Here is a 14,945-nt window from a genome sequence, read left to right as displayed (position 1 = left end):
GGAAATCTGCAGAGATGAGAGATGCAATGTGATCCGGTCGCGCTAATAAACAAACGCATGTGTGGCAACAGAAGGTTTGATGGCAGACAGCCTCTTTGAAAGAACAGGAGGGTGGGAGTGAGGCTGATTTCTCAAATCGGCGAAAAATCCTCTTTTTAATTTCTTTTTTTTTTTTTGTGGTTTGGTCAAAAACAAAAGGCGCTCAACATTCAAGCACAAAACAAAATTAGAGATACATTAATGTTTTTTGACCAGGTGTAGGCAGAAGCCAAGGCTTTTTGTGCCGACCCTTCTCTCAAACTCTCAACATTGGTGGACATTTTATAGTTCACAAGCAACAGTTCATCAACAAAAACAACACTACATAATACTGGACAGTCTGCTCACAAGTATCCTCCACAAGCATTCAAGGTATTATAACAAAGCTTTTTCTATGATTATTTCCTTAAAGATCCTTTTAAACAGAAATAAAGAAGTGGCATTTTTTAATTCATCACAACAATTGTTCCATAATTTAACTCCTTTACTAGACAAACAATGTTCCCTCAGCGTGGTTCTTACATAAGGTCTGTCAAATATACACGTTCCCCTTAAATTATATTTACTTTCCCTCTGGGTAAACTTTATCCTCAATGATGTAGGGACTTGATTACATTTAACTAAAAACATAAATTTAGCAGTATACAGGTCTACCAAATCATAACATTTTAAAAGCTTAGATTGAATGGACAAAGGGTTACTCGGCGAGTTATAAGATGCATGATTGATCAGTCTAATGGCCTTTTTTTGTAGAATGAAAATTGGTTTGGTTCTAGTTTTGTATGTGTTTCCCCAGATCTCAATACCATATGTTAAATATGGTGTAATGAGAGAACAGTAAAGTAAATATAAAGCATTTTTGTTTTCAACCTTTAATATATTTACTAAAGTAGTTAGTAGTAGAAGAACTTCTTCTTCTTTGGTTTTCTATAGCAGCTGGTATCCATAGTGTTACACTACAGCTACCCACTGTAGTAGTGATTCTTGGAGTCACTTTTGTTGTTGTCGGCAGCCGTGCATATACTGGATTGAGTGTGGACAGGAGATCAGCGATTGTAGTGTAACACTACAAAGACTCACCTAACTCTATAATCTTCTAATTAACCCTGTGCTATATAAGTAAGATTTCGCAGTTTGAATTCCTGCCCATTATTTTGAAACCATAAAACCAATTTGGTTCTCTATCTTTCATAAGCCGTACAGCGAATCAGCACATGCTCAACAGTTTCTGGGCCTTGACAGTGATCACACAAACCGGTAGGATGTTTGTCAATCCTACTCACCGACCAATTGAGTCAAAATGTGGCCCATTTTCATGCGAGCAAAGACTCTCTTCCTGCCCATGGATCTGCATTGACCAACAATACTTTGTATAATAGGCTTGATTTCACATCAATTGATGCCCGCCTAAGGGAATCTTTAGCCAGCGAATCAGCCGTTTCATCACAACAATGTTGTGACACTGTTCCCTTTTGTCCCTTTTGTCCTGCTTTTTGGTTCTCTTCACTCTGTTGAGAGCCCAAGCCGGGTATCCACAGGCTGAGAGAGAATTCCGGACATGTTTTTCCTCTTTCCTCTTGCCCTCTGAGCTGGTGGGCACCTCTTGGGCTCTGTGCTGTAAAGTTCTGATTACTCCCAGCTTGTGCTGTAGTGGGTGGTTAGAGCCAAAGAGCAGGTACTGATCCGTGTTTGTAGGTTTCCTATATACTTCTATTTGGAGCTTCTCGTCCTCACCTCTGGGGCTTCGTCGGCCAGTCAAGAAGCTCCTTACCCTGTTTCCCTTCATGCCACACTTACGCAACTTGATATGCTTTCTCCACATCAAAGAGCAATAACTTTTTCTCTGTTAGTTGTGGCTACTTGGATTTCAGATTCTAAAACACAGAATCCACGGTATTTCTACCCTCTGGTGTGTGGAAAGCAAATTCTGACTTTCCAAGCAGTAATTCAACCGCTCGGTAACCACACGCTCCTTGATTTTCCATAGTTGCGACATCAAGGCGGCCTATAGCTTGACGGGTCAGATGGGGGTTTAATTGGTTTCCGAATTGGTACTACAATAGATTCTTCTTCTTCTATGGTGTTTTATGGCGGCTGGTATCCAAGTTTTACTTTGCCGCCAGACTTTATTCTTTAGACTTTATTCTTCAGACATCCGACCGTTTTTTTCAACGTAACGCTACTCAACACGGTAGTCCTGCTTTGAGATGTTAATTCTTTTATGACACAGCAAGAATTACAGTCTATCAAACACAACTGAATTTTTTCATCCTTTGAAGACGTGCGGCTTATGAAAGAGAAAAGACCTGGTTGTCCTTGTGGTTTCAGAATAATAGGCAGGAAAACCACAACAACTATTCTAGTCACAAAGACATATCATGACCTCATGGGCTTTGTAACACCAAAGCAATGGAAGGAGTTGTTGTTGTTGTTGTTGTTGTTGTTGTTTTATGGCGGTTGGCATCCAATTGTTGCATTACCGCCAGACTTTATTCCTCAGACTTTTCGTAGTCCTCAGACTGTCGTAGTCCGTAAAAGTACTCCTTCCATTGCTTTGGTGTTACAAAGCCCATGAGGTCATGATATGTCTTTGTGACTAGAATAGTTGTTGTTGTTGTTGTTGTTGTTGTTTTATGGCGGTTGGCATCCAAGTGTTGCATTACCGCCAGACTTTATTCCTCAGACTTTGTCGTAGTCCTCAGACTCTGTCGTAGTCCGTAAAAGTACTCCTTCCATTGCTTTGGTGTTACAAAGCCCATAAGGTCATGATATGTCTTTGTGACAAGAATAGTTGTTGTTGTTTCAGAGACCAACTGGAAGAAGAACTTTTAGGACCACGACAAAGTCTAAAGAATAAAGTCTGGCGGTAATGCAACACTCGGATGTCAACCGCCATAAAACAACAACAACAACAACAACAACAACAACCGGCTTTATTCCAGGGAGACTCTTCTTCATCTTCCTCTCCTTCTTTGACGTTCGGTGCTTCCACCGTACAGCTTTATTCTTTAGGCTTCATTCTATAGGCTTTAATATGTCCACTGATGTCGCTGCTTGGTAGCCGTGCGTCTACGAGACTGAGCCGAGGATGAGGAGCAAGAGGATGTTCTAACGCGCTTGGACTTCATGGGCCTAGAAACGCCAAAGTGATGGAAGAAGGACTTCTAAAGGATAAAACGACAAAGACGTCCCATGACCTCATGGGCTTTGTAAAACAACAAAGACGTCCCATGATCTCATGGGCTTTGTACTTCCAAAGCACCGAACGTCAAAGAGGGCGAGGAAGGTGAAGAAGAGTCTCCCTGGAATAAAGCCGGTTGGTCTCTGACTTTTCAACCGTGTTTGGGATTCAGGTTGTGTTCCATCTGCGTGGAAACAGTCTACGGTGGTGCCGGTTCTGAAGCCGGGTAGGCCAGCGTCTGACCCTTCAAGTTATAGGCCGATTGCCTTGACGTCGCAGCTCGGGAAAACGATGGAGCGCATGGTTACCGAGCGGTTGGATTACTTCTTGGAGAGTCAGGGTTTGCTTCCCGCGCACCAGAGTGGTTTCCGTAGGGGCAGGAACACCATGGATTCCGTGTTGTGTTTGGAATCTGATATCCAGCTGGCCAGGGCTCAGAAAGAAAAGGTTATTGCGGTGCTCTTTGATGTGGAGAAGGCGTACGATATGGTTTGGAAGGATGGGCTCCTCATTAAGCTGCGGAAGTGTGGTGTGAAGGGTAAACTGTTTAACTGGGTCCGGAGCTTTCTGTCTGGCCGGCGTATCCAAACCAGAGTGGGCGCTGCTTACTCTGGGGTTTATGGGGTGGAGAATGGGATCCCGCAGGGGAGTGTGTGTAGCCCTATCTTGTTCAATGTTATGATTAAGGACATCTTTGACGACGTGGATGGGTCTGTTGGGAGGAGCCTTTATGCTGACGATGGCGCTCTATGGGTGAGAGGGAGGAATCTCCGGTTTTACGAGGCGAAACTGCAAAGGGCAATACAGCAGGTGGAGCAGTGGACCCTGAAGTGGGGGTTTAAACTGTCCGTACGGAAGTCTCAAGTGATCTGTTTCTTCAATGGACATAGGGACGTCTCCCTTCGACTGCATGGGCAGGTGCTCGAACAGGTCAGGGAGGTGAGGTTCTTGGGGGTCACCTTTGACGAGAGGCTTAGTTGGCGTCGGCACATTGATGAGGTCAGTGGTAAATGCAAAAGGGTGAATAACTTGCTTCGTTGTCTATCCGGCCAGGACTGGGGGGCCAGCAGAAGGTCGCTCCTGGGTATTTATCGGGCCGTCATGAGGGCGGCTATTGATTATGGCTGTATAGCCTACATGTCTGCGGCTGAGACTAACTTAAAGAAGCTTGATGTGGAGCAAGCCCAGGCCTTGCGCATCTGCTGTAGGGCTTTTAGGACCTCCCCTGTCTCGGCGCTGCAGGTTGAGTTGGGGGAATTGCCGTTACGGCTCCGGAGGCTAGAACTTCTGTTGGCTTACTGGGTGAATGTGCAAGGTCATACGAGCTCTCACCCGGTGAGGGACTTTCTCAGGGTTGATGGGGGGCAGAGTGAGGCTGGCGGTATGATTTTCAGCCAGGTAGGAAATGCGAAGGCGCGGCTTGCGGGGGTTGGTGATCTGCGTGTGAGCCCGTCGGTGGCTTTGTCTGCTATAGCTCCGTGGAAGTTTGTCCCGGCTCCTGTTGATTTTAGCTTGCATGGCAAGCTTAGAGGAGTCGCTGGGAGGGCACCGCAGTTTGCCGTTCAAGCGCTCATCGATAAGCACTCAGGTGATGTGTTTATTTATACCGACGGGTCTAGGGATCCTGAGAGTGGGCGTACTGGCGCCGCTTATTTTGTGCCTGACCTGGGGCTAGCGGTCAAGAAGAGGTTGACAGATCGCCTTTCTGTTTTCACGTCGGAACTTATAGCGATACGGTTGGCGTTGGAATGGGCGGAATCTGCTTTGCAGTGTTGCGGCATTGTGGTGGCCTCTGACAGCCTTTCTGCATTGCAAAGCATTAAATCTGGGAAATCGGATTGCAGACAGGATGTGTTGAATGGCATCTTCTGTCTGATGCTCTCCCTGTCCAGGAAGGATGTGAGGGTTTCCTTCATTTGGGTCCCTGCGCATGTGGGGGTGGATGGTAACGAAATGGCTGATGCACTGGCTAAACGTTCCCTTCGGCGGCCATCAATTGATGTGGCGGTTGAGTTAAGCAAATCTGAAATCAAGCCTGTTATCAAGAGTCATGTGGTCGGCCTTTGGCAGGAATTTTGGAGCCACTGTGTTACTGGACGGCATCTCTATCACATACAGGGTAGTGTGGGTCCTTGCGGGTCTATGGGCAGGAACGCGTGGGAGGAAAGGGCCTTCGCCCGCATGAGGATTGGCCATACTGGACTCAATTGGTCACTGAGTAGGATAGGCAAACATCCGACCGGTCTGTGTGGTCACTGTCGGGTGCCAGAGACTGTCGAGCATGTGCTGATTTGCTGTGAGGCTTATGATAGGGAAAGGGCCGGGTTGGCCTTGTGGTTTCGGAATAATGGGCGGGAGTTCAATCTGCGGAACGTTCTGGCGATCCAGTCACAGGGTTTGTGTCAGGCTGTGGTTGCTTACTTATGTAGCACAGGGCTGGGTAAACGTTTATAGAGGTGGGGGGTGTTGGAGACTGAGCCGAGGATGAGGAGCAAGAGGATGTTCTAACGCGCTTGGACTTCATGGGCCTAGAAACGCCAAAGTGATGGAAGAAGGACTTCTAAAGGATAAAACGACAAAGACGTCCCATGACCTCATGGGCTTTGTAAAACAACAAAGACGTCCCATGATCTCATGGGCTTTGTACTTCCAAAGCACCGAACGTCAAAGAGGGCGAGGAAGGTGAAGAAGAGTCTCCCTGGAATAAAGCCGGTTGGTCTCTGACACAACAACTATTCTAGTCACAAAAACACATCATGACCTCATGGGCTTTGTAACGCCAAAGCGATGGGAGGAGTACTTTTACGGACTACGACAGAGTCTGAGGACTACGAAACGTCTGAGGAATAAAGTCTGGCGGTAATGCAACACTCGGATGCCAACCGCCATAAAACAACAACAACAACAACAACAACAACACAACAACTATTACTACGACAGAGTCTGAGGACTACGACAAAGTCTGAGGAATAAAGTCTGGCGGTAATGCAACACTTGGATGCCAACCGCCATAAAACAACAACAACAACAACAACACAACAACTATTCTAGTCACAAAAACACATCATGACCTCATGGGCTTTGTAACGCCAAAGCAATGGGAGGAGTACTTTTACGGACTACGACAGAGTCTGAGGACTACGAAACGTCTGAGGAATAAAGTCTGGCGGTAATGCAACACTCGGATGCCAACCGCCATAAAACAACAACAACAACAACAACAACTGGGCGAGGACAGGAGACCACCCCCACCCCCATCTCGTCACTCTGATCACTCTGACTCCCCACAAGCAGACCCCCATCACTCCGACTCCCATTTAGCGCCTTTAGCCTGTTTTCTATATCTGCCCAATCAAGCTCCTTTGTTCCAAGGAATCTCCCTGCAGCTTTAGCAATGATCCTGATCCTTTCAGTTCTGCTTTGAGTCTGAGCAGCACAGTTTACAACATCCACCATAAAGAGTACAAAATCCTCTCTATCCACAACCAGGGTATTCTCATTAATTCTGGAACCTGCACACTTGGGACCTCCACTCTTGAAACCTTCACACTTCTTGGGAGCCACGCTGGCCTTTCTCATTTCGCCCTGGCTGGGAGCAGCGCTGGCTCCTCTCTCTGTATTTACTCTAAACTCGTTACTTGAAACTTTCTTGACTGCATCTGCATAGGATATACCTTGAGAGACCTTTATTTTCTGCACCTCAGCAGCTCTTTTGCTAAACCTGCATCCCCCGAAGGCAGAGCTATGTTCTTCCCCACAGTTACAGCACTTCAGTTTTGCACCCACGTCACACTTCCCATACTCGTGATCTCCTGCACATTTACCACATCTTTGCTTCCCTCTACAGACCGCTGCAATATGCCCGAAGCGCTGGCACTTAAAGCAACGCAGGGGCGGCGGAACATATGGCCTGACGCTATAGCACATGTACCCAATGAACACCTTACTAGGCAGGCACCTCCCTTCAAGTGTTACCATTACCGACAAGCTGTCACATCTTACCCCAAACCGGGTCACCTTCAAACGCCTAGCGTCCACCACCGTATCTCCAGTCAAATTCTCCTTAACTTCATCCACAGACGTCGCCGTAGGGACACCTACGATAACTCCTCTGACCGTGTTTCTTTCAGCATCAGACACAAGAATGTCCTTTCCACCCAGACGTTTAGTTCCAATCGCCTTCCGTTGCTGAGCCGCGTCCTTGCACACGACCAGCAGCGAGCCATCTCTAAGGACACTCGCACTCTTGATCACTCCCACAGCTACAGTTAGGCTCTTTGACAATGCCACTGAATTCCACTCCTTAAAGGATGCACTATCCTGTGCAAGCTTTATGATCACCTTACAGTCTCTGCTCTCACCCCGGATATCAATAGCTTCAGCCTCATCCTGTCCTCGTCCAGTCTCGTAGACGCACGGCTACCAAGCAGCGACATCAGTGGACATATTAAAGCCTATAGAATGAAGCCTAAAGAATAAAGCTGTACGGTGGAAGCACCGAAGTCAAAGAAGGAGAGGAAGATGAAGAAGAGTCTCCCTGGAATAAAGCCGGTTGTTGTCTGAAACAACAACAACTATTCTAGTCACAAAGACATATCATGACCTCATGGGCTTTGTAACACCAAAGCAATGGAAGGAGTACTTTTACGGACTACGACAGAGTCTGAGGACTACGACAAAGTCTGAGGAATAAAGTCTGGCGGTAATGCAACACTTGGATGCCAACCGCCATAAAACAACAACAACAACAACAACAACAACAACAATTGGATGCCAACCGCCATAAAACAACAACAACAACAACAACAACATCTGAGGAATAAAGTCTGGCGGTAATGCAACAATTGGATGCCAACCGCCATAAAACAACAACAACAATTAAATCTGCGGAATATTCTTACATTCCAGGGTTTGTGCAAGGCTGTAATTGCTCACTTTTATAACACAGGGTTGGGTGGACGTTTATAGAGATGGGGTGTGTTAAGCTGCTGTAGTGGGTGGCAGTGGTGTGGCACTTGGATGCCGGTCGCTGTGGAGTGGAGGAGGAGGAAGAAGTAGAGGATCTCATGTGCTTGGAATTCATGGGCTTGGAACTCATGTGCTTTGAGATTGTGGGCTTTGAACTGAAGAATCGAGTCTAAAAGATAAAGTCTAAATAATAACGTCTGGCGGAAATGTAACAAATTGGATACCAGCCGCCATAAAACACCATACTAGAAGAAGAACCATAGAAGAAGAAGAAGAACCAGCATAAAACACAGAAGAAAAGCTCTGGAATAAAATCTAAAGAATAAAGTCTGGAGGTAATGTAATACTTGGATTCAAACCGCCATAAAACACCAAAGAAGAAGAAGAAATGCACCTTTTCATGTAACGCTTGGATACCAACCGCCATAAAAACACCAAAGAAGAAGAAGAAGAAGTTGGGTGCCAACCGCCTTTAAAAGTAAGAGAAGAAGATGGCTGCCAACAGCCATTAAAAGTAACACCACAACAACAACAACAACCTCAACAACATCAATTGAGCACAGATGACTGACCAGACCAGACGAACAAGTTAATTTATTCTCAAGAGGATAAATTATTATTCTCAACACATATTTAACTATACATATTTGCTCAAGTAAGTTGAAATGGAAAACAACAGGATCCCTGTCGTCCAACTACAGCGGTACCTCATTCTAGTAAATAACCAGTACCATCAGCTGAACGCAGGACCTGGCGGAGATCAGCAAATTCTTTCAAACGTCTTCCAACCGCAACACTATGCTGGACCTGGTGGAGATACTTTCGACCGCAGATTTGTTATTATCTTTGTTACGAGAGGGGCTCCACCCCGGGCTGCTGTTGTCCCTGCGCCTTCACCAATCCCCATCCAGGAGGAGGAGAATGACGAAGACCTGGAGGAGAACAACAGGTTTATACCCACCGACTCTGATGAGGATCAAGAGGAGGAGAATGACGAAGACCTGGATGAGAACAACAGGTTTGTACTCGACTCTGATGAGGATCAAGAGGAGGAGAATGACGAAGAACTGGAGGTGAACAACAGGTTTGTACTTGACTCTGATGAGGATCAAGAGGAGGAGAATGACGAAGACCTGGAGGTGAACAACAGGTTTATACCCACCGACTCTGAGGACGAACAAGAGGAGGAGAATGACGAAGACCTGGAGGAGAACAATTATTATATAATCTCCGACTCTGAGGAGGAACAAGACGAGGAGAATGACGAAGACCTGGAGGAGAACAACAGGTTTACACACTCCAACTCTGAGGAAGAACATGAGGAGGAGAATGCCCACACTCCACCTTCAGGTTCTCGCGGCCAAAAGAGAAGCCTCGATGAAGACGAGGAAGAAGCTAAAAGTAGGAAGAGACATTGTGCGGACCAGAACTCAAATGATGAAGACGAGCCACAGCCCGGAAGTTCAAATGTCACTTCCACACATAAATCTTCCACACACTTTTTCAGACCAGAGTCAAACTTAGACTCAGACTAGATCTTGTACTCTGACAAATATGAACTTTTAGTTCATGTCACTCATGTCAATATTAAACAGTCAATTATGTAAACAGTGATAATAAAACAGTGACGATAATAATAAATGAAATAGATTTATAAATTATAGAATTGCCAATACAATCAAGTGCGGGACAGGGCCTGTGTGGAGGTTGCATGTTCTTTCCGTGTCTTCGGTGCTCCAGTTTCCCCTACAGCTGAAAACATGTACAATAGTGTGCGGTGTATGAAAGAGAGTGTGTTTGTGAGAGTGAATGGGGGACAATGGATAGAAATTAGCCCATGGCCAAAAAAAACAAAACTTTAAATAATAATTAGACGCCGGGCAACGGCAAGTAGCCATTGCGAGTGACTGCGTAATGCATGGTCATATCATACAGCTGCCATGACGATGATGTCATGCCTTTGACGATGGTGTCACCGACGATGGTGTCACCAACCACCAACATTGCTGGAACATGAGTGTCACCCCCTGCAGGACACTCCGTCCGCTCTGGAGAGCAGCTTCAGTGAGAGACTGATCCACCCTCACTGTGTGAAGGAGAGATTTCACAGGTCTTTCCTTCTGCTGCAGTCAGACTTTATAACACTGTCCTGAACATGTGTCATTCAGTTTTCATAATCATGTGCATCTGTTATACTATATATTACTGTGACATAATTCCTATCATCGTGGTGCAATATGTCCATATAAATAAGTTTTTACTATTACTACTATTTTTACTAAGAGTATGAGAGGAGTTATCTGTTTTTTATTATTATACTTCTGTGCCTAATCTGTTTCTGTGCCTAATCTGTGTTGCAACACTGAAATTTTCCCATCGTGGGACAAATAAAAGTGATCTTATCTTCCGCCACTCTAAGACAGGGAAAATTTGATGACAAATCACGAAAAACAAAGATAGATGAAAGTAATCAGGTTCCTGCCCATTTTGGGATGGATGGTATTGAAATGGCTGATTTGCTGGCTAAAAATTCCCTTAGGCGGCCATCAATTGATGTGGTGGTTGAAATAAGCAAACCTGAAATCAAGCCTATTATTAAGAGTCATGTGTATACACTTTGGCAAGACTATTGGAATCATTGTGATACTGGACGGCATCTGTATCAGACACAAAGTAGTGGTCCATTCAGATCCATGGGCAGGAACGTGGGGGAAGAAAGTGCCTTTGCTCGCATGAGAATGGGCCACACTCAATTGGTCGGTGAGTAGGATAGGCAAACATCCGACCGGTTTGTGTGATCACTGTCAAGAGTCAGACAACTGTTGAGCATGCGCTGACTTACTGTACAAAATATAACAACATATGAAAGATAGAGAACTGGGTCGGCTTTATGGTTTAAGAATTATAGGCAGGAATTCAATCTGCCGAATATTCTTACTATTTAGTCACAGGGATTGTGTAAGGCTGTAGTTACTTACATATATAACACAGGGTTAAGTGGAAGATTATAGAGTTAGGTGCGTCATTGTCGTGTTACACTACAATCTATCATGGAGGAGACTCTGGGGGGCGCAGCTGCAGTGGGTGGCGGTGGTGTGGCACTATGGATGCAAGCCGCCGTGGAACACCAAAGAAGAAGAAGAAGAACAAAAGCAACTACAACAACTGCAACAGAAGAAGAATAAAGTCTAAAGTCTAAGCCGTAGAACTATAGTTGGTGGTGGCAATGTAACACTTGGATATCAACCACCATAAAACACCGAAGAAGACAAAAAATCTACAAAACAAACTGACGAAAATCGGACAAGAGATTTGACCTGTGATACGTGTTAAATAACAAGGGTTTCTATAATAAGTGATAAAGAACTACAAGAACTAATAGTGACTGCTTAATTTACACAGTCACTCAATAATGGCCCCACTATGGTGATTCACAATAGCAGTAGGGGGTGGGTGAAAACTGAAATATTCAATATTCAAGATTATACACAAGTCTCAAATGAAGGACAATGCAGGGTCAAAGACAAATCATTACAATATGTTTAAAGCTCATAAAAGTTGATTCACACTTGGTATGAGATTTGGGTATGAGAGCTCTACCACCTTGACACCTTGAGCAGCTGCTGCCCCCAACCTACATTTTATTGGCTTCAATGGGTGCCCTTCCTGACCAGTCTATAAATATTAATATAACAAAACATTGTATCTAACTATATAATTTCCAACAGGCGCATGTCTAAAACAGATTATTCAAATGGGTTTAAAATCATTATATGATAATCTTCAGGTGAGTGTGGTTGTGTCCCTCATCACTATGATTGCTCCGTCTGCATTTGAGTTGGTGGCTCAGCTCGAGATGTACCACCCAAGAACCTCTCTGCGTTTTCAGCTCGCCAGGTAAAAAAGATCTCTGCTCACATTATACATACATTAGGCAATGTAAGCTATTAGTGCTCAGGAATGACCATAGATATTATGCCTCTCCACAGGGTTCTTGTTTTGTATCTGGGGAATCTCTACAGTCTCATTATTGCATTGCTGGACAAAGTCAACAGTATGAGCTCTGCAGTAAGTACAGGAAAATCTATATATGGTGTGTGTGTGTGTGTGTGTGTGTGTGTGTGTGTGTGTGTGTGTGTGTGCGTGTGCGTGTGCGTGTGCGTGTGCGTACACATATATACACATATGGGTTTGTGTGCAAATTAGTTTCGCACAAGATCGGCAGTTCTATGTAAAATATATAAAATAATATGCCTCTCAACTGTAAATTTGTGTACATATTGAGCTGCTTGTCTCCATGAACATCACATCATTTTCAGAATCAGAAAAGGTTTATAGACATTGTCAATGAACGAAATTCACAAACATACTTTCCTGCAGTGCGCAAGCTCACCTCTCCACATATCTGACCTGTAACTTGGTCTGGTCTCAGTGTCATCTCCCTGTTTCCTGGAAGATAAATATGTTTAAGCAAGGCTATAATATCATAAAATAATACAATATGGAGACAAGCAGGTGGCCGCTCCTCCACCAGAAAAGTTACTGAGTACAGCTTTAACTTAGCCTATCTGTCTTTTATTGTGTTGTTTTATTATGGAGTCTGGAGTAATTTGAATGGATTACACATATTTAGGGGAAAACAAAACCTTGACATTTGTTGTTTATGCTTTCCATGTTATTAAATAACAATGCACTTTCAATGTCAATTTCAGATTCCAGTGACCTCCTCAAATTGGACAGAACCAAGTTCATTCCTGGCCACAATCTCGCAACCTGAAGGCATGTCCACTTCAGTGCCCAGAAACATCAGCCCGTTGGCCACTGTCGCGCCTGTGTTGGACTCTATCAACGCCACAAAAGGAAGCGTAGCAATGGCTCTGTCCAACCAGACGACTGTGTTTGGGAAAAACAAGCAGGATCAGTGCTGGGAAACCTACGTTGGACAGGTACAATTCATATTTGGCCACAATTCATATTTGGCCACAATGGGTCATATTAATATATTATGTCACATTAATCTGACATATTCACAACTGTATTTGGGCTCAATACTGTCAACGTTCCCAACCAACAAACTGAATAAACTGAAATGGAAATTATAGCAAATAACAATATGTATATACTGATATGTAGATGTTTTATTACTGATTACTTTATAACAACTACACATTTTATAGATCTATGTTGTTGTTTTTTTATGTTTATTGCACTGAAAAAAAGAAAAACTTGTATCATTGCTGTGAATGGGCTTGCATCTCCACAAACCTGTCTCCCGCTGCTTGTTTCCATGGAAATGTGTTGGCATATTTACAGTAGCTTTTCTATTTTCAAGGATTTATGCAGCTGATATGCCATCCCCAGATAGCTACATACTGTTTATCTAATAAAGCCTGAACACTGAACAAATTGTTTAATAAGAATGATTCAGGCTTAGTAACTACTTTATTTATGCCCTAATTCCTAAGTAGTTACTTAGCTTGAATAATTTTGAATGATGTCTTTGTTCTGGCTTTATTGAAGTGGTACCAAATACATGTATTACTACAGTAATGGTTTGATACGTTGCTTTTTTTTATACGTTTTATTTAATATTTTCACATTTTAACTTACATTACAAATAAAGAATGTATGAATGCATATCACTGTATTTGTATTTGCTTGTACTGTATTTTGTGCAGGAGATGTTAAAGTTGTCCATTATAGACATGATCTTCACTGTGGCCAGTATCCTGCTCATTGACTTCATCCGAGGCCTGGTGGTGAGGTACCTGAGCGACTGCTGCTGCTGGGACCTCGAGAGCAAGTTTGTATGTACATTATATACTCCATCCATCCATCCATCCATATTCTTACGCTTATCCGGGGCTGGGCACAGGGGCAGCAGTCTAAGCAGGGACTCCCAGACTTCCCTCTCCCCAGGCCTTCCCTTCCAACTCCTCTGGGGGGATCCCGAGGTGTTTCCAGGCCAGCCGAGAGACATAGTACCTCCAGTGTGTACTGGGTCTTCCCCGGGGCCTCTTCTGGTGGGACATTCCCAAAACACCCAGGAGGCATCAGGAACAGATGCCCGAGCCACCTCATCTGGCTTCTCTCGACGTGGAAGAGCAGCGGCTCTACTCCGAGCTCCCACCGTGTAACTGAGCTCCCCACCCTATATCTACGGGAGCGCCCAGGGGTGGGGGGTGTCTGGTGGCCGGGCCTTTCCCCACGGGGCCCAGCCGGGCACAGCCCGAACGAGTCACGTGGGGACGTCCTCCCATGGACCCACCACCTGCAGGAGGATCCGTAAGGGGCCGATGCAAAGAGATCTGGGCGGCAGTCGACGGCAGGGGCCTCGACGTCCAGATCTCCGGACACAGAAACTAACATTATATATAGTTGATAACAAACTATAGTTTGTTATCAACCTTATAATCAACCTTGTAATCACCTTTTCCACTTTTCCGTTTCTTTATTGTTGCACCTAGTAAATGATTTGGCTTTTACTCAAAAAAAAATGCTAACACTAGGTAAGAAACTACATAGTTGGGTTTAGAGCAGGGGTGGGCAATTATTTTCCTCCAAGGACCATATTCAAATCCAGGCAAGTAGAGGAGGGCTTTTCATTGGTGTGAAAAATATATATATAAATATTATATATATAATAAATATCAAATAAAATATCACTTTTCTGTCAAATATAGGCTATTGCATCTATTATTTAATTCATTTCCTGTCTTTATTAAGGATACAAGTGCAGACAGATGTTACAGACAGT

General features: G+C 44.4%; 1 protein-coding gene across 1 annotated transcript in view; it reads left to right on the top strand.

Annotated features, from left to right (window-relative positions):
• Nucleotides 1–14,945, top strand: part of LOC140381127 (transmembrane channel-like protein 3) — a 45,940-nt gene that overhangs the window by 20,074 nt on the left and 10,921 nt on the right. The window contains exons 11-14 of the mRNA XM_072465151.1: nucleotides 11,976–12,085; nucleotides 12,178–12,256; nucleotides 12,901–13,134; nucleotides 13,867–13,995. Coding sequence (XP_072321252.1) covers nucleotides 11,976–12,085; nucleotides 12,178–12,256; nucleotides 12,901–13,134; nucleotides 13,867–13,995 — 552 coding nt within the window. The remainder of the gene's footprint in view (nucleotides 1–11,975; nucleotides 12,086–12,177; nucleotides 12,257–12,900; nucleotides 13,135–13,866; nucleotides 13,996–14,945) is intronic.

Source organism: Eucyclogobius newberryi, unplaced genomic scaffold (genome assembly GCF_026437365.1).
Source record: "Eucyclogobius newberryi isolate DKJ021-1_F unplaced genomic scaffold, fEucNew1.0.hap1 SCAF_5, whole genome shotgun sequence".
Lineage (NCBI taxonomy): Eukaryota > Metazoa > Chordata > Actinopteri > Gobiiformes > Gobiidae > Eucyclogobius > Eucyclogobius newberryi.
This window is presented reverse-complemented; position numbering and strand designations above follow the sequence as displayed.